Below are 20,738 nucleotides of genomic sequence, written 5' to 3'. Positions count from 1 at the left end.
TTTCTTTATTTCTCTCGCTCTCTGTCTGTCTCTCTCTCTCTGCACCCCCTCTCCTCATTTAACACTCTCTCCCTTTCGCTCGAAACTGCGAACCCCATCGCTCCATAGGGATCAACCTTGACCTTAAACAGCCCCGCTGGTAAAATTGATATGACTACCCGAATTTCCCGCTCAAACCGGTCGGGATGACCGAGCCACCGTTTACTGTCCATCCGATTGCTGGATCGTCACGCGAAATAACTAGCTCAACTAAATATTATTGCTACGCCACCGATGCTTGAAACTTGGACAGTACCAATGTTCACCCTGTTGTTTGCTTATCACTGTATGCAATCTCTTCAGTGTGATCATTTGTTATAAATGTACCTTGGAAAAAGTTGCACCTTTACAAATTTGCAATCTGCAAAAAAAGTTTTTTTTTCATGATATTCATTTTAAAATTCTCGTGTGCTTACATTTTCTTACGTCTGATGTACTCACGACCTCCTTTGTAATTATATTCGCAGGCTCATGGCCCTAATACACAAAAATTATTTCAGTGATTCACAGTGTCTCGAGGGAAGTGCATGGTGGTGCAAAAACATTACAGATGCCATCGAGCTTCGCGCGGAGCCATCCGATCATGAAATTAAGCTTGGTCAACGTGGAGGGTGACCGCTGGAAAAAAATCCGCAGCCTTCTCACACCAGCCTTTTCGACGAGCAACATGAAGAAGGTAAGCAGAGCTGCGGTTAGTTCGGTGCTAAACACTCTACTATAGTAGCACTCGGTGAAGCGGACATATGAAACTTCATTTATAGCTGATCGAAAGTGGTCGGACAGAAGATGTCTAAGGCTTCACTGATGAAGACAGTTTTTTTTTCACAGACAGTGACGAAGACATTTTTTTTTTCGAGGCTTTGGCTCCAGCCTTATCCGTCGCTTGTTCCGCTACTCGTGATCACTTCGAAGTCTCTTTATATTCCTTATTTATATTTGAGCAGACGAATACGAAACAAAGCGCTTACTGCAGAGCTGCTTATTGCATTTTTTCTTTCCTTCTCTACATAGTTCTTCCATGACATCACGGACTCTGCTTCTGACAATTTTAGTACCTGAACTTGGCGGCCATGATGTAGTCAATGCATGATATTATCTCGTTTACGTCGCTTTACTGTTTGACGGTGACCCTTCTTCACCGGATTATCATTGTCATCGATACCTAAATCGTCATTTGTTAAATAGGTTTGTACAACTTAGATTGATAATGTGCGCCATTTTTTATTTACATGTATGACTCCTTGTATAGAATCGAATGTATTCCTTTCCACTCCTACGTTCACTATTTATTTACTTGTAGATTGCATAATTATATACTGCTGCATCAATTAATCATTTTGTACCGATCTTCTTGTTAACCGAGGGTCCCGCTGCCGTCGTTTGACTTTGGGACCCTCGCCTGTATACTACTAACCAACTATGTATCTTGAATGAATAATAAACTGAAACTGAATGTAATTCGATTAACATTCAAGCAATGCAAGAATGCACCGTATTTCTGAAGTCACGTTTATTTAGCATCTGTAGATGTCATTCCGAGACTTGTGTTGCTTCGGCTAAATACGACGTACTCTAATATAGTTCCACTTTGCTGTAGCACTCACTCACCAAGGTCGCCGATGAGAATGCCGGCAAGATGACGGCTGTATGACACTGCTGCAGTGACGACGATTGAATGACGAAGAAGGGTGTGAGATCTCGATGATACAGCTATGTTGTCAGTGGTATATTAGTTGCTCAAATTGTCGTACATCGGCCGATACTGCTGTATTATTTTACAGCGAAGCTGTTAAGGGCTAGGCTACCGAGGATCGTGTCCGCGTGTAGAAAAAAAACTATCATCATCAACATTGCCTCGAGCGTCATCTTTTTGAGCGCCCTGTTGGCCTTGGCCGCCTGTTCCGCTGGCTCTCTCCGGGCTCCCTCCCGCCTGTCTACGAAAAAAGTAGGTCAACGGAGGAGTGGGGTGTGAGAGGAGTTCGCATTAGCGTTCGTTGTATATTCGGAGCTATTTTTTTTGGGGGGGGGGGGGTATTATGTAAGAGTCCATTTTGCGGACTTTTCATCTCGGCTGTCGCGATTGGCTCGAGCTGCACGAGCGAGAAGGAAATTGGCTGGCTCCTTCTCGTTCGTGCTGCTAGACCAATCGCGACAGGCGAAGTGGACAGTCCACTAGGTGGGCTCTTACAGAATAAGCCTGTTGGTCAAGGTCTCTTGTCGTCTGGGAACGTCGTGTAAAAGCTGGAGGAACGCACTAAGAACGGCGTCACCCGTGGACGCCTAGTCAGTTCTTTCAGAGCCGGGCATTGTATAGCCATCGTCTAAGGGTTAAAAAATGTCCCATTGTGTTACTCGGAGCCGGGACCGAAGCCTCTTTCCCGAGTACATAGCGAAGGGGTCGGTTTACCATTTTGTAGCCAAATTCAACAAAGCAAATCCCCAATATAGCTAAACCCCAACATAGCAAATCCCACCAGAGCGACAGCTTCACTGAACTTCCCTCTTCACAGGGTGGAAGGGCTCTGACTTTTTCGCATGAGGAGCGAATAAAAAGAGGTGTTCTTCTCTCAGATGATGAACCTAATGGACGACAGCACCAACGAGTTGCTCGATGTCGTTGAGTCCTTGCGGTCGAAGCAGAATGCCATCGAGTTTCGCGAGGTGTTCCAGAGGTTAACGGCCGACGTCATAATTCGATCAGCGTTTGGCCTCAAATCCAATCTGCAGCAAAAAGATCGAAGCAACAGCTCTACAGAGTCATTGTTGCAAGAGGGAATGAACAGCTTTCATCAATTTCGTCATGCGTGGATAAACTTCCTTACTGGTAAGTTCAAATATTATGTACGTATCTTTGTGGAAACAGCACAATGCACAAATGTGCAGTAATTCGATGGGTGAAAACTTAACAAAAAATATTGTCCAAAACCACCTCAGAATGACTTCCCTCAGGACACGCTGCACATCTAGTGATGCCACCGCAACGTGTGCGCGTGGCACGCGCGTTTACAAAAATTCAGAGAAGATTGCTTAAATATATATATATAATGCGGGTTTGATTCCACCCAGCCACGAAAAAAAATTAGAGGTTCTTTTTTCATCATTGAAGAGCGGCATATCCCCAGTGGCACACACTCAGGGACCCTAGTTGGCATGGAAGAGCTTCTTTGAAGAGTGAGTGGCACACACCGAGTTCCAAATACCCAGGGCCCCAAGTTGGCGCGAAACAAATTCATTGAATCCCAGTTCAACAACGACATATCGCGTGGCTAAGCTTGCTAAAACGTCTGGCTGCTGTGTTTTATGAACCCGTGTGGCGCGGGTTTGATTCCGCCCAGCCTCGGGGAAGCTTTAAATGTTAATTTTTTTTACTGAAGAGCTGAGGGAACGCGGTTAGAAATAGGCATGGCCGTGAATACAAAGATTAATTACCCGCCGGGGTAGCTCAGTCAGCTAAGGCGTTGCGCTGCTGAGCACGAGGGCGCGGGATCGAATCCCGGCCCCGGCGGCCGCATTTCGATGGAGGCGAAATGCAAAAACGCCCGTGTGCTTGCGTTGTAGTGCACGTTAAAGAACCCCAGGTGGTCAAAATTAATCCGGAGCCCTCCACTACGGCGTGCCTCATAATCAGAACTGGTTTTGGCACGTAAAACCCCAGAAAGCAGAAGAAGAAAGATTAATTGATACCAGAAAGTCCGTCAAATATGCTAAGATTGCTGATTGCATGAACAGGCGAAGATCACGATCGGCACAAGTCACCGAATGCGCCCCTGGCAGTGTGTTACCGCTTCAAAAAAAAAAAAGAAAAAGAAAAAAAAAAGAAAGCGAGACGTCAGAAATCGCGAGGGTATACACAGTGGTGGAATGGCGGAATCTTCTTGGCTAATCTCCGCGTAAGCGCCACCAGCTCGACCGGGAGCGCGTTCCGGCCACGCCTCATGTGTTGCAGTAAATTAACACTTCAGCCGCGATGCGATGAGCCATGTGATGCAATGACATTGTTAACCTTCTCGCAGGCTATATAAAAATGGCGCACCACTACCTTTCGAGCAAGCACGTCTCGCTGTCTGTTGTGTGCACTACGTAGACAAACACAAGTGGTGCGCGAACGGTAACGTTTAACATCATCTGAAGGCTCTCGTACGGCGTCAACGTCACCGCCAATTACCGTCAATCAACGCAAACAGCACAGATAGCTTCACTTCCATCGATTCCCACAGTGCGTGGGATATGCAAGATTTTTTTTTTCATAGTCAACCCTGACCTTCTTTTTTCCTTCCAGCGTGCTTTCCAGAATTTACCCCTCTATGGAGAATGATCATATCGTACAGTACCAGGCATAACAAGACTGCCACAGACAGGACATATGACGAAGTTGCTCCCATCATAGAGTACCGTCGTCAAAACCGCGAGGTAGGTCGTCCAGACGTAGTCCAGGTCGTTCACAGGCTTACCCTTCCCCAGAAGGAACCATGTTTGAGAATCTACTCTGGATTCTAAAAGACCAATATTGGGTGCAATATTGTGTCGTCAGTTGTAAGCAACGTTTAGCTTATGAATTGAATTGTTATCATGCCAGTAAAACAATACACAAGACTACCACGTTACACCTAATATTCGGCGCTTCTCGGGATATCTGAGAACTCACGGCGTCGTTTCCAGGCGTCAGCGACGCACATAATCAGAAGCTTGGCATTGGCGTCGAGGAGTGGGCTGTAATGAAAGCTAAAGGTAGGTGCTTTTAATAAAGCCTCCAGCCGTGCTCAATTCGTCATCCCAGATGACATGATAGCGAGTTAAAATAGCTGCCGCTAGAGGATATTGTGTTAGTAACCAATATCTGCATGGTAGAGTCATTAAAGTATGATGGACCAGAAACGAGCGGTAGTGCAAGCAATATGTGAGACGGCTCCACGCCAAATTTACCAAGAATGCCGTGAAGGTCCCAAAAGATCGATAGTTCCTTAAGCGCCATTCCGTTTGCATCTCATCTGTCGCTGTCACATTTATTAGAAATGTGCTGATGAATCGGTTTTATTATATCATTTCAGAACGGTAGAAGCGATCTTCTGCAGCTCATGCTCAATGCAGAAGTCACAAATGAAGTACCCGTTGACGTGCATTCGCTCACAGCAACCGACAGCGTTGATAGCGCATGTCAAGGTAAAGCTATAGCAGCGGCGTGCTCCTGATAACGTATCTCATTATTGAATAAGAGATTCTATCTTGATAGATGGCAGTGCATTTCATCTCTGCTCTGTCTTTCAGAGAGCCAACCTGCCGAAGTAAACGACATCGGGAAGAAGCGCTTTCTAACAAACACGGAAATTTTGGCAAACGGCTTCGCCTTCTTCGTAGCGGGGTGAGAATACGCGGAAAGCTAATGCGTATTTACTAACTGTTGGATTATAATAATGCTGTTGAATATTACCAAATGTGTGCTGGAAAAAATAAATCTCACTGTAAGAAAACAAAACAGTGCGACCGTAAACATTAAAATACTAACACAAATTCTATTTTTAGCAAGAAATAAAAGCGCTGTGCACTGTCGTTATCGTGTAAACTACGCTGACTCCAAACGCGATATTTATACAGCCTGAAAATTCTTCATTTTGGTTGCCTGTTGTGTGCGTAGTTTGTTGCGACACTCGGATAAAATTGCAAGGCCATGGCCACACGATCAGCAATTGCGCCACCTGAAGTCCCTCCCTGTCTGGCTTTTTGCTCAAACAGTATACTGCCCGTTGGCGTCTGGTAGTTTTCGCCTAGAGCGGAAAATGGGCACTGGTATATAGCCAAGTAATGCTACTGAAATCATCTGCTGATTTGTGAGCTATACATACTGTATGATACATAATAAAAACAATGAAGTGTGGAGAACGCCCGATCACGAGTACATGCCCTTCATGGAAGGTATCACATCAGTGCACGCCCATATGTCATTTCTTAAACATTATTTTGGCCACACGAGGAAATAATTTAAGTATCCCTGTTGTTTGCTCCAGTAATACTATATTATAGTTTCTTTACAGTACAGCGATAATTTTTTATTACTCGGAGTATGATTCACTCCAGATGCTTCAACTTGCTTGCATTGAAAGCATATAAAATCCAGACAATTATTAAACTTACTCTCTGTCACAATATATCTCTTCAAAGATTGCTTGGTCCATTAAAGGCGACGATAAGATGCGTCAAATTTCAGATTCTCTTTCGATATATTGCTGTTGCTTACTGTAACTATTGCAGCATTAATGCACAAGTAAATTACAGGTTCGAGACGACAGGCACAGCTCTTGCTTATATAGCCTATCTCCTTGCAAAACACCAAGACATTCAAGGCCGTCTTCGAGAAGAAGTTCTTGCCGTCCTGAAGAGAGATGTATGGTTTTTCAAAATACTCAGTGGTACGTTTTATTCATTATGTAATTGTGACACCACAAAAATGTCTCGTGTTTCAGGGAGCCTTTACGTACGATAACGCTTTTGGAATGAAATACATGGACCAAGTTATATCGGAATCCCTTCGCTGTATTTCGCCGGTTATAGGGTGAGTAATTTTTTTATATGGTAACACCTTTGAATGTTTCAAGTTAGAAATAATTTGAGATAAATTTTTGGTGTTCGTGATGGATTTTATATCTGTAAAATTGCGAGGATGTTCTGAAGACGAGAGTATCTCGCACTTGACAACGTGTTGGTTGACATTCTGCCAAAAATTAGGCCATCCCCCAGGCATTAATATCACAGCGCATTGGGGTACCAATGCGGCTACTTAACTAGAAGAGAAACTTGGACGAGTTGGTGGGAATTTATGTTTAGGAAAAATAACAGCAGCTGGATGGACAAGGATAGACTTAACATTGCTGACACTTTCAGTTTCATGAATTGCAATGAATCACAAAAATTTGCTCTCTCTGCTTGGTAGCTTCACGACAAGGGGATGTGCTAGTGACTACGTTCACAAGGATATCACTATACCTGCTGGAACCAGCATTGTTATTCCGAACCACCAGATGAACCACGACCCAGCCTTTTGGAAGGAACCAGAAAAGTTCGATCCTGAAAGGTGGTTATTTTTTTCTTACCATGTTCATTACCTGGGCCCAAATTCGCAACACGTTCCTACATTAAAGTACTACGTAGGAACACATGACAGCGAATCATCATGTCTGATATAATATTACCGAAAGTGGCCGTCAAAGAGCGGTTGCGAACGAAACTCAAAAAACACATTATGAAAAAAGAAAAAGAAAGAATGCAGCCCCTCGATGTGGCTTCTTGGGCCGGATTCACAAAGATGTTTTCTTCATAAGAGTTGTATGTCACTGCCCAGCCACATTTTCTAATTATATGTCCGGCTTCTTGACTGGCTTGCATGTGTTCCGACCAGTTCAAGCAGAACACCTTTGCGAATACTGGTCCAGATGTATCGCAGCAGAAAATGTAGGCTCTAGCGGAATTTTGCAGTTACTCCGGATAGTTGATAGGTTAGGACGTGAGTGTAGTACTCCTGATTATTCAACGCAATGAGCTTTGAATCTGCTTTCGAGTAGAATTAACTGCACACAACATATAGTAGAGTACATATGGGTCCATGAGCATTAGACTTCAATCCTCTCAGTTCCATTTGTCCTGCCTGTTTGTGAGATCTCGACCCGAATTCATGAAAATGTCCTTAGGCTAAAGCTATATATTCCAGGCAATCCCAATGTTAGTCATATTAGTAAAGGCAGCCGGCGAATGGCGAAGGTCCCTTACGAACGCAATGCTTTGTGATTTAGGCGCCTTAATAATAAACACCAGGAACTCTGTTCACCAGTACACTAAGATATCTAATGGAACAAATAATTTCTTTGCTAATGAGTTCGATTAGATTACTGGGGCTGCTTCACACCACTCACAAAATCGAAGAAAACAACATTCCAGAAAACAGGCTGCATTCAATTATTTTTTAAATGAAGCCGAATTACTGCCAACTATGATGCAGCTTTGATACATGTCTGCATTTTGCTGGTCAGCACGAGAACGTTGCTTTGAGTGAGGGGTGTCATGAGAAGAAATCTTTGACTTCTAAGTAAATCAAGTTGCATGACGTCTGCATGAAAGATAAAGTCATGCTCTAGTTTTCAAGTTTCATTTGAACTTCTTGCCTTAAACTCTGCAGATTCAGCCCTGAAAACAAAGTCCACATAGATCCCACAGTGTACCAGCCTTTTGGTCAAGGCCCTCGGAACTGCGTCGGGATGCGTTTCGCTCAGCTTGAGATTAAACTAACTATGGCCAAGCTACTTGCTCAGTACAAGCTTCATCTAGATGAGCGTCACATTAAGGTGAGTGCTCCTCAGTAATTATACGATGCATTTTTTCATAGAATGCTCAACTCGATCTTGTTTCTATGTGAAAAAAATTACATATATTTATTCAGAACCTAAGCTTTCTAGGTATGAATACTGTGCCTATGAATTGATATATGTCTCTCCTTGCAATTCATCTCTATTAACTGGAACTGCAGCGTATAAAACCTTATTAAAAAACACCGCCCAAGCACTCCGTACAGATGGTTAACCAGCGAAGCTAAAACGTGCGGCCCCGGTGTTTAGCAGTGGGTTAACCCCGACGCTGTATTGAAGCGTCCCTCAATTAATGGTTACATGTTTGTGTTTCTAGTGGAACGCAAGCGCCAATGGCGGGCGGATGGTGCTAACCATGACGCCGAGTTAACTCAAGATATCGAACGCATGCGACAACGGCGAACCGAGGAAGCGGCGTTGCGAGCAGAGCAGCGTCAACTGGGCAATGGCGGGAACGCGTTCGCCGGGGCCAACGCCCGCTTTCGGCGGGAGTTGCTAGAGCTAGAGTGTACACTCTACTAGAGCGGCACTTGGCGCGCGTGCTTGGGTACGACGCAGGGAACGACGTCACTAACGGCGCTGCCAATGACACGCGCGCTTGGCTGCGACGTAGAGAACGATGTAACTGACGGCGCTGCCAATGGAGAACTTTATCGAAACATGTGGCGAACGGTTTTTCGTTTCGCCTAGCCATATACAGCTTTCGGTGTAAAAAGGTGGACAGGACAAATTCCGTCCTCTGAGTTTAATTCAGGGGGAGTGGTTGTTGTTAGTGAAAGCTTCACCAGTCCGTATCGTAAGACGGCTAATTTCTGAAGCGAAGTTTAGATGCGGTCCATCTGAAAATATTGTTGGCGTGTTGTGTGCGGCCATAATTCTACTATTATATGCTGAATTGCATTAGGTGATCGAACGAGGAACGTCTCTGGAGACAACATTCGGCAAAAAGATTTGTCAAGTACACTTGCCGAAACTTTGGGTCCAGCGACATTTCTTGCTCGGCCACTACCCGCCGGAGTAGTCCCGTGGGTATGTATGGCATTGCGTTGTCAAGGTCAAGGGTTTGAACTCCGCCATGGCCTCCACAGTGCGATGGTGGCGAAATGCAGAAACGCTCGTGTACTTAGATTTACGTGGACGCAAAAGAAACCCAAGTGGTCAAATTTATTCCGGAGTCCCTCACTACTGCGTTTGCCTTATCTAATAATTAATAGTTTTGGCACGTAAAACCCAATAATTTGGCTTATTGGAATTACTTTCTTGACCCCTTCGCACTCCGAATTTCCTGGCAAATTCTTTCTTGTTTGAAGTTCATTAGGCAAGAACTAGAAAAAACTTTGACATCACAGTGGAATCACCATTGCTTAATTTGGTCCACTGTGAATATCGTGAGTACATGAAATGTGTTCAGTAATCCACCCTTTCTTTGATATCGCAGGCGAAAGAGCTGAAGCTTGAATCAACCTTCAACTTGTCTTACCCAAAAAATGGCATATGGCTGAATGTCGAAAAAATTTGAAGACCAGATTCGCATTCTACACGGTCTCAAGGATCATTTGACCCCCACTATTTTAGGATAATTGTGCGCTTCATAATATATTGTAATGGGGAGATTCTTATGTTGTTGTTATTGTTATGTTATGTTAACATAATGTTATGAGCCAGTTGTCCTGCGGACAAAGAAGATGCTGAAGCGTAGAGCCGACGAGATGAGGAAGAAGTGAAACTGGTTCGCTCTCTCTTCGCCTACGGCAGCTTGAATCAGAGATACTGCCGGGCGGGACTCATCGTAAAAACCTGCCGGGGCAACCGATGGAAACGCAGCCTCAGTCTTGCGCCGGACAAGACGCAGCAAGTTTTTGGCACCAGGCGGCTGGACGGCTTCACAAGATGGGCTAGTGGCGGCATTAGGGAGCCGAGCGAATTGTTGTGAGACACGACGGCTCTTTGCTTCTTCAAAGCGTCGGCAATCTCTTATAATGCCATCGACCGTCGAGCAGTCCTTGTATACGAGTAAATTAAAGGCGTCGTCGGCGATGCCTTTAAGAATGTGGCTGACCTTGTCAGCCTCGAGCATCTTGTCATTGACCCGGCGACAGAGTGCTAATACATCTTGAATGTACACAGCGTACGGTTCAGTAGATGTTTGGGCCCGGCACGAAAGTTCCTTCTTGGCGGCTGAGTTCCTGCAGTTTTTGCTTGCAGGTGTCCCAACTGGTCAATTCCTCCTCGTGTGTTCGGAACCAAACACGGGCCCTTGAGGTAATAAATGATGTTAGCCAGCATTATAGTCGGGTCCAATTGGTTGTTCTTGCTGGCGCGTTCGTATTCAATTAGGCAGTCTTCGACGTCCATGCTGTCAGTGCCCGAGAAGGTGCCAGGGTCCCGGAGTTGGGTCTAGACAATCGGTGCTGTGGTAACCGAAGCCGAAGCAGCGGGACTCTGAGTCGACATGGTCGAAGCGCCCACGAGATTTCCACTGCGAAGTTCCGTGATGTGCTCGTGATGTACCCCGCACCTCCACCAAGGTGTTACGGGGAGATTTACAAATGAGGGGGTTTATTTACACTATGTACAGCTAAAAGTTCAACTAAAAGTTGGACAGTAACAACAATGATGGCGAACCACACTTTCACTTCTTCCTTGTCTCGTCGGCTCTACGTTTCGGCATCTTTGTCCGCCGGACAACTGGCTCATAACAATATTACTCAACTTACAGCAAATAAATGGATGTTTTATTCTGTTCTCTCTTCAAGGCACTGTTTCTTTATGGATGAGCATTTCACCAGTTACATTGGTAGACTTGCAATGGCCGCGGTGGACACATGCATACGTCCAAACAACTAAGGGAGTGGGCCCATAACAGCTATCACTCTAAAATGGCAAAGCACAGAACTCTGGGGCTGGCTTCAATTTGAAAATGCCTGATACGGTGTGGAATTTTCGCGCTTGTCGCGAGTAAAGAAGCACCAAGAACGTAGCATGTGCACAGTTCAGCCACTTGTTCTGTGCGAGCCGTTGACTCATGATAATAAAGAGGGTGCGTTGCACTTTCACGCTCCACATCAAGAATTCACGTGATGAACGCGCAACCATGAGAAATTCGGAGGTTTTCCAGCCACGGCCTAAACATTTTAATGCAATTAGCGTTCTTCTGAAACTTTACCAACTTTGCGGTTTTCCCATTTGTATGTAACCTTTTTCACCCGGTGACCCAAGTTGTCTAATAGCTTGCGCCACTAGGTATGTACTGGCATGTCTTGCCGAGCAGGCAGCAAGACGAACATGACAACTTTCTGCTTGATGCTGTCTGGCATCGTAGAGAAATTTGGGCCCCTGGGTATATGCCACTGGTTATGTACCTAAACAGACAACTTCGGCAACGCACATATGTAATATACGTATGCGTCCATTCTTGGAAAATATGTTAAAGTTGATGTGCCAAGGTGACACTAGGAGTGTGCAGCCCTAAATATATTGATGCTATAGCGCCCCATCCACAGCTGACACTACCACATCGAGCGCCGTCGCATGATGGATAGCCGTTTCAACGAAGTTGCAGCCAGGATACTAGGGACAGTGGGGGGTGGCTACCGAGTATCAACTGGGTTACAGTGATTAAACAAGATATACTGTGCCGTGGTATCATTCGGTATTGTGGTTTTCAACGACATTGCAACTTAGTGTGTCTGCTGATGTGGTCATATGCAGCGTGATTCACGGATGGCATCGGGTTATTGCATGGGGTTGCAATGGACATCGCAGTAATCATCATACCACGTAAAATATATACCCTAATCAATTACACACCCATCATTAGAACGATTGCAATTCACTTAACGTCGCCACTCATACTCAAATAATCGATGCTCTACTAATTTTTTTGCTACCTCGCATTATATTCAAAATTTATAATGCCACTTTGTTTTCGAATAATTAATTGCCTTGGCGGTAATTACCATATGCCATGGTCCCTGCGCATCAATCTAGTCACGTACAAATCACTCGCGAAGTCAAAACTGGAACGCGTTTCGGCTTTTCCATGCCTGTACCAAACTTATCTCATCGACACATTTCAATCACAGCGCAACCGCGTTACAAGGTTGACTCTTTCAGTTTCAGTTTATTTTCTTTCATATATTTCCATATATTTTTATCACATCTGCATTTTATTCGTAAATGCACTGTCCTGGCTGGCACATTTTTCTTTTGTCACCGTGTGAGCAGTCTCCTTTTTTATAGTTTTTTAACCTACTTTACTGATTGTGCCTCCATGCCTCCATGCCTCCATCACAGTGCACTGCAGTCATGCAGTTCGACATGCTGGCGAACTTGCCTGCCCTCTAATTCCAGTGCTCCATTTTGTTTTTGCGAACACAGAAAGACTGGATTGGTCTCCAGCACAACGTCACGTTATTCACAACTTCATCCGCCTTTCTGCGAGTGCTTGCCAGTCCTATTTCGCCATGAACATGTATGCTTCCTTTGTCTTATTATTTCATTTGCCGCAAAAATTTTGTATCCCCGTTAATCGGGTCTTTAGGGCTTCAAATGACGTATCAATAGTGGCACGACACTGGAATCATAACGGATGGGGTAAGTCAACTACCATAGGAGCCTGCTGCAGCATCTCCTTGCTTGTAAAACTAGAAGGCGCAAAAACCATCGACAATGATGAGACCATGCAAGGGAACAGCCGAACGCTTCCAGAAAGCTATTCACTTCATCAAAGGAATAATATGCTTGAATGCGTATATTTCTTGAGTGATGATATACAGGTAGTAATTATTGCTTCATTACCTAATTATTTATTCTGTTGTTTTATTGCAAACTTTTCTTTTGGGAACATTGAAATACTCCCTTCGGTCACGAAATATGACTGAGTGTTCCTAAGGCCTCCACATTTAAAGCATACATTTTCCTGGAGACGTGCTGCCTACCTCGCAAGGGGAACAATGGGCATCTACTATGAATATGTTTAAGCAGCATCAGGCGACTCGCCATATTTAAAAAAAGTTTATTACGAATATTGACCTTACATAGAATATACGTTATATCATAAAAAGAACTGAAATGTTTGTTTGAAGAATATGCGCTGAGAATGAGATGAAGGCATTTTAATACACGTACAAAAATAAAAACCCTGTGTAACCGCAGAGATACCGAGTGATACATAGAACTACTTCTCAAACCTCGTAGTGAACCTCATAAAATGTCATTGCGCTGCATTACCTTGCATAGTAAATTACCCTGAAGGAGTCCTGAAACACCCCTCGGGCTTGGGCAAAAACAACATTCTGCGGATATCATACACTGCTGTGAACATTTCAGCCAAATTTTGCAGTGATGCGTGAAGCATAAAGCTCACAAGCGGAGCGTGAAGTTGCTTTTTTTTCTCAAGAACTGTCGTTTGAACAGAGCAATTTTTCTCAACCGTTTTGGAGGTGCCCGTGTCTTGCATGTGTTGTCATATGCAACATTCCCACATAGGGCTGCTACTGGCAGATAGCTGGCATCAAGAAGGATGTTTGGATCACTGCCCTTGCTTCTGTAATTATGCATATTTATTTACACAGTTTACATAATGAGCTGAAGTAAGAGAAAATCCACGTTTCGAATTTCGATAAGAATTACGCACTTCCGGAAGAAGCCGACTATCGTCTGCTGACGCGCGGCCGCGCCTACCCGCCGTATGAATTAAACTTTGGTTATACTGCCTATCAGAGTCATGATGGTCGGGTCTTACCAGTTTCGATTAGTTTGGAAAACTCAACTAACCTCGAGCCATGCGAAACTTAAGGTCAGACCGCGCGCATGCTTGCCAGTGCGCGCTCGCTCGTGGCCGTTCTTGGCTAGACGCCTTGGCAGACTTCGCTTCGTATTGAGCTATGAATACGGCTTCAAGATGCGCAAGTTGGACGGGGCTTCTATCCGTCGGTCAAGCTGGTGCAGGACGGTGGCCGGATTTCAATGGGGGCGAAATGCAGATAACACCCGTGTACTTAGATTTAGGTGCACGTTAAATAACCGCAGGTGGTCCAAATTAATTCGGAGTCCCCCAGTATGGCGTGCCTCATAATCAGATCGTGATTTTGGCACGTAAAACCCCATAATTTAATTTTAATTTTAGACGACTCTTGCACAGGAGAGTGCTTAGTGCACTTGAGAGTACTTCTGCCGGTCTTGCTGACTATCGACGCTTGAAGGCGCTAAAACTACGTGTGGCTGACGCTCGCGGGATGCAGTTAAAATTGCGGGAGGCTGTATGCGCGGGCCCTTTTTTTCTCGCGGCGATTCTGATAAAATGCAAAAAGAACACTACCTTTTAGCCCAGAACTCTCACCATTATCTCAACAAACTGTTATCGTCAAACACGAGCACATCTTATGGCTATGCATACAAGGCAGTAACTTTGTTAGATAAGGCTGTCGTTTTTCGAGAAGACTGTAATCATGTCGAGAATTTAATACTTTTTTATGGTAGAATAAGCCTAGGACAAATGCCCTTGTGTTTGCGCGAAACGTAACATGGACACAAGAAGGCACAAGTGTGTTGTGGCACAAAAGCGCTGTGTGCTGTCTTTTTACTTGTGCATTCTTTGTCAGAAAGACAAAGAAGGCACAAGTCAGAAAGTAGTCCCCTCTGTCAGAAAGTAGTCCAGAGCACCGGTGCCTCTCGCAATTATCGGCCAAATGTGAACGCGGCTATAGGTGGTACATGTTAGCAAATAGAACAAATCACCGCCAACCCACTCCTGTGAAGGTGGTTGGTCCGCAATGTTGTAGATATGTTGTGTAGGGAAACCTGTCACACACCGATCACATGATGTGCGCCCATTACGCACATTGCTCTTCAAAGTGATATATGACACAAACACACGTTTGAATGAAGTTTACAATCGATTTATTTTATTTATTACTTTGAAGTGACCACTATAACTGCGTTGTGCTCGCTATGATACACACTGGTGTTTTCCGTTCTTATTTGAAAAATGCTTTTTGCCAAAGTTAAACTGATGAATGACCCATGTACGGCCCTTGGTTGACTCGGATCGTTGAAATAGCCGAGGCCAAACTCTTCCACGAAGTGGGTGAACCACTGTTTTGATTCTGGTTCTGAGATGTATACGTTAAGGTCTCCGACAACGACCACCGGCGAGGGATGGGCGGCAACGTACGTTGATCATTGCGGAAGTGCGTTCGCCTCGGCATCAATAATGCAGTTTGACAGATTTTTTTTTTCATTTGTGCGTTTCGTATTGAAACGGAGGCTGTGCTGTTTCTTCGCTTCACGCGTCTCCCTTACGAAAGTACGAGCCATTGCTCCTTGCCCAGCACTGCCGCCGGGATCGGCCCACCAGGGTTGGGTTTTCAGTCGACGGACGCGAAATTTTTCTGGGATTCTAGCCATATACAAGGCTTGACTGTAAAAGGCAACGCAGTAAATACACAGATATTAAAACGAACACAGAAAGCAGCCTGTCCCGTCGTCTGTATCTTGTTTTAGAAGAAGAAATAAACTTTATTGAAAGAGCCGGTACTTTGCTTTTAGTGACCTCAGGTGTCGGCTCGGAGTCCTTGGACTCGGGCGGCATCTTTGGCTTACCGGAACTTTTTTTTTTCAATTTACCACAGGAATTTTTCTCTATTTTCAACTAACACAGAATATCTTTTTGTGTGCTATCGTCTGTCATAGACTCGGTGCTTCTTTTTATTGGCAAAACAGTCCAGACAAAGGCTAGCAAAAGTCATTCTATGAAAACGAAAATCAAGATTATTGTAAAATTTCTATCGCCCCTGCGATAAATAAAGTCGTGTGGCTTTGGTATTTAGTGTGGAGCAGGTAAAAAATTATTCATAATTCACAATGGCTTCATAAGTACACAAAGAACTGGTATTTTGTAAATACTAAAATTTTAGTCGTTGGTCCACATTAATGAGAAGCTGAAGATGGTCGTCTTATGAGAAAAAAGTTGTCGCAGTTTCACCTGAAAGGCGAAGCATCAATTGCGATAGCAAATTTGTAGAGAGCTATACGGAGTAATGATAGTAGCTTTATCAGCTGTATAAACTTGGACATGCAGCAGCACCGGCAACACGCAGAACTGTTGTCGACGCCGTAGGCATTTTGGCCGCGTTCGCACAAAATGCGTGCGGCGTTGGTGACTGTTGCCGGAGCCTCTGATATAAATAGGCACTTGGTGCCGCAGCTGAACGTCGCCTCCCTTCCCTCGTCCTCCCCCCTCGGCCTTTCGCGCGTCGGAAGAAGGCGCGTTTGCTCTACATATATATGGTGATTGTAAAGGAGGAAAGAGACGCCTACTTCTGCAGCCCTTAAGGGAGCACGGCGCAGAACGCGCGTTTGTTCTCCGCCGTGCGTTCACTCCCCGTGAAAGCGCGCGTCCCTCGCGCCCTTTCACTCGCACACACAGCGTTCGGCGGCGCGCGGCGACGATTTCATCTCCATTGACGTCATACGGAACCTCACGGCGACGGCGACGGCGACGGCAGAAATCTGCTTTGGAGTGTCCATATAATTGCTATCGCAATAAAACTATTACGTAAGATTTTTTCACCAAACCCGTGCTTCAAACAAGCTTGTTCTTAGGCGAGATGATTGCTCCGAAAGAAAAGTAAGCCGAAAAAAAAAAACCCTAACACACACTATAAAGGCCAAGAAGAAAGGGAACCCAGAGGCCCGATTTTTATTAATCATATCTTAAGAAGCCAACAAACAATGCCACCAAGGACAACATAGGCGAAATTACTTGTACTTACTAATTGAATTAAAGAAATGATAAATTAATGGAAATGAAAAGGAATGAAAAAGTCGCAGTTTCACCTGAAAGGCGAAGCATCAATTGCGATAGCAAATTTGTAGAGAGCTATACGGAGTAATGATATTAGCTTTATCAGCTGTATAAACTTGGACATGCAGCCGCACCGGCTCGTTTGGTTCGTTCTGCCGAACAGCAGGCTGCGTTCAAGGAACAGCAGTGGGAGCGGGCCGGTGAATGTGCTCGTGCTCGCCGGGCAAACCCAGAGCTTCGGCAAGCTGAAGTCGAAGCAAAACGACAACGACGGGCCGATCCACAGGTTAGGGCATTGATTTAGCATTCTCTAATCACCTGTGTAAACTTGCCACGGCCAAACCTCTCACAGTTTACCATAGTGTCTACAAAGCAATCATGCTGACATGTAAACTATAACATCCATTACTGACAAAACGTTTCTCACTGCTTACAGCAATCCTGTCCCCACTGTGCGGTGGCGAAACTGCCAAAGCTCAACACTTTGGGACTGTGTATGAAACGGCACCGTTAACGCAACCGACAAGGTCCACCTTCAACCTCAACAATTAACAACCGTTTCTCATCCACCAACAACCTTGTCTCTTTAATGTATCTCAAACGCTCAAAAAACTAACCAACCCCTCCCCTAGGTTTGTACAAGCTTCGCGTGCACCCCTGTTCCCGGTAGAGGAGGGGTTTTATTTTTTTCCTTACACGTTGCTCAAAGCAGCATTTTATTCGCGAAAGCGTAGTCTTGGTTGGGCACTCCTCCTTTTTCAGCGTCGTGCGACCAGACTCTCACCGTATGCTGATTTCCTTTCTGTAGCTTACTACATTGATTGTATCTCCATGACGCATACCACAGTACACTGTTGATGCACTTCTGAACAGGATGTTCACCAACCTGCGCGCACTCTACTTACTGAGCTCCACTTTCTGTCTTGTGGTGAAAAGAAAATGTCTCAATTGACATTCTCACCACGCAACGTCCACCACAACTCGTTCAGATTTCGGGAAGCGGTTGCCATTCACACTTTGCCTTGAACAAACTCATTGGGCAATACAGCAACAGCGTCTTTATGCGGCAATCAAGGGCAGGGAAGTATAAATACTGACAGTAGTCATAAGGCATGGGATCCGTAAACTATGGTAGGCGCATTTTCTCCAAGTATTAACCCAGCACTTCATTGCTTATAAAAAATGGTTAAGGAACTGTGAACGATGATTGTCAATGGAAAGGAACAGCCGAACCCCGCTAGAAAGCTCCTTACATTATTGAAAGAATTATGCGCTCTGAGGCTTATACATGTTGCGATTGTAGCGAAGAAGAGAGACGCTAGTGGATTCAGCGCTACTGGCTCCAAACGCTAGTGGGCGGAGCGCTCTCGCTCAGCAACAGCTCTCGTGCTTGGAAGCTGTGACTGCACTGCCCGTCGACGTTGCGGTGCTCCGAGCTCTGCCAAATAAACACCTTTAGACACATTGTATATATTTAGTTTATATCTAGCAAAGGTATTACTGCAGCCGATATAAGTGTGCCAGATAACATTGTGCCGACTAAATGAAGTATTTCATTAACACGAGGCCTGAAAACCCGAGAGATACAATATAGACAACGAATCTTGTAAGCGGACATATGGTGGGCCAATGTTTTTCTATTTTACACTAAGGTTAGTACCGATGACCACAATCTTTTCTTGAAATTTCAGTCTTTTAAGTATGAAAAATTGCACCTTTATATTTTATTCCAGTAAAAATTGTTGCAAAGTCTAGAGTTATTTTCCCGAAGTTTTAGCAGACTCCAGTTTAGAAAAGGTATGAGCCGCTATTGTGGCAAAGGGAGAGCAGCTGAACGAGAAAAAATGAAACCTGGCAGATGTCATGGAATCAAATGTGTAGAATGCCATGCCGGTGTCTTTTACGAGCTTTACTTTAGCTACAGTCGCTATTATGTGTGACATACAGGTGGTGGCCTCAATCGGAGATGAAATGAGTACACGTGGTTGTTTACCGCTGTCTCCAAAGTAAATGAGTGCCAGTTTTGAAGGTGGTCGACCCGCGCTTGATCAGTACCTGCTGTAGCACGTGCGCTAGCTGCTCTTAGATTATTTCATGAAGTATTACTGGTAATGCCTGGACCAATATCTGTCGAGCGCGTGCTCAAGTGTGTTCATGCTTGACGAGTTGGCACTATGAATCCAGAGCATGCGCAGATAACGTTTCAGCTTTCTTTTCTACTTCTTTGCCAGCTTTCTTATGATAAATAGCGAACGCGTTTTTATTTTATTTCCGCTGTATTTTTTCTTGTTTTTTTCATGCCTAACTTTCCAACCAATGAAAATCCAATGTGCTGCAGATGTTGCAATGAAGTTTGAGCTTCATGTCTTACTTGAGCTGAGGATCGCAGGCAGCCCTGTAAATGGTCATAAAGAGTTCACCGATGCTATATATATATTTTTTTTTTCATAACCGCAGCAAACTGCAGTACACAGAATGTTAGGACCGCACCGCCTCGGGTGTTGTAATGTGGAGAGAATAGCTCCGGTTGCTCCCTTGTCTGAATTCGGTGCATATTTTAGATTACCGCGAAGTGTGGAAACCATGTTTCAGCACTTTCGCCTTTACGCAGTTTACACTGAGCACGTTTAAAAATTACCATTCCATGCTGCATGTCATGTGCATGTTGAGCGGTGGATGAGGACATAGTCCCCGTGGTATTGGACTGTTCCCCCATGCAGGTAAAAGCTACGTTAAAAGACTCACATTAGTTGTTCCTGTTTTTGTGCGGTTGTTGGCGTTTGCACGTGATAAGGTGTCCTTTTTATAACATCCTCAGGGGGAGGAAGACTGTCGCATAACTGCAACACCGGTTAGTTCACAAAGGAGACCAGTGAAACCTACCACGCGCATCATATGACACATAACTAAGAAAAGCTTTCAGCATTTATTTTAAGAGCACATAATTATACCCTCACACATTTCTAACTTTCAATGCACATCACTAATAACATGGCCCCAATACCCTTGAAATATAAAGTTGCTGCAAGCATCGCTTTTTCCAGTGCAGCGTAGAAACATTTAAGTGTTTCATGTGCCACTTTTAAAGGCACTCCTCATTTTTATTTTGTTCCTACTACCACACAGACTTCAAAATGTTCTAGCACATCGCTCGTAATATTTCCCCTATTTCCTCCAAATACAAACACAATTGTCTTCTTCATGCAGCACACCACTAAAACCCTTTCTAGTGTCCCTAGTGGCACTACCAGTTTCACTGTGAAGCTCCTCACCTTGCAGAAGAAAATGTTAAGCATTATTCTTAATTTACCTTGTCATCATCATAGCACACACATTTATGAACGGATTAATGCAATGCCTGTAACGGAACTCCTTTATCTAATGTCCGAGTGTTTCCATAAAATAAACGTTGCTTCACTACAAATTACCTTTCTCTCTCAAAGGCAACCAATTTCATTAAAAACGACCGAGGAGCTATCTCAGAAACGCATTTTTTTGCGCTTTACACATATTTGTATAGGGGGCATCGGAGTTGGCCC

General features: G+C 44.5%; 1 protein-coding gene across 1 annotated transcript in view; it reads left to right on the top strand.

Moving 5' to 3' along the window:
* The window catches only part of LOC119452789 (uncharacterized), a 96,310-nt gene that overhangs the window by 40,475 nt on the left and 35,097 nt on the right, over positions 1-20,738 (top strand). The window contains 11 exon segments of the mRNA XM_049667192.1: positions 590-715; positions 2,611-2,863; positions 4,319-4,449; positions 5,088-5,199; positions 5,305-5,398; positions 6,310-6,418; positions 6,498-6,586; positions 6,965-7,105; positions 8,204-8,369; positions 10,146-10,288; positions 17,363-17,485. Of these exon segments, the coding sequence (XP_049523149.1) occupies positions 590-715; positions 2,611-2,863; positions 4,319-4,449; positions 5,088-5,199; positions 5,305-5,398; positions 6,310-6,418; positions 6,498-6,586; positions 6,965-7,105; positions 8,204-8,369; positions 10,146-10,288; positions 17,363-17,485 (1,487 nt within the window).

The sequence above is a fragment of the Dermacentor silvarum genome, chromosome 5 (assembly GCF_013339745.2).
Source record: "Dermacentor silvarum isolate Dsil-2018 chromosome 5, BIME_Dsil_1.4, whole genome shotgun sequence".
Lineage (NCBI taxonomy): Eukaryota > Metazoa > Arthropoda > Arachnida > Ixodida > Ixodidae > Dermacentor > Dermacentor silvarum.
The sequence above is the reverse complement of the archived record's forward strand: the minus strand, read 5'-3'. Positions and strand labels throughout refer to the sequence as shown.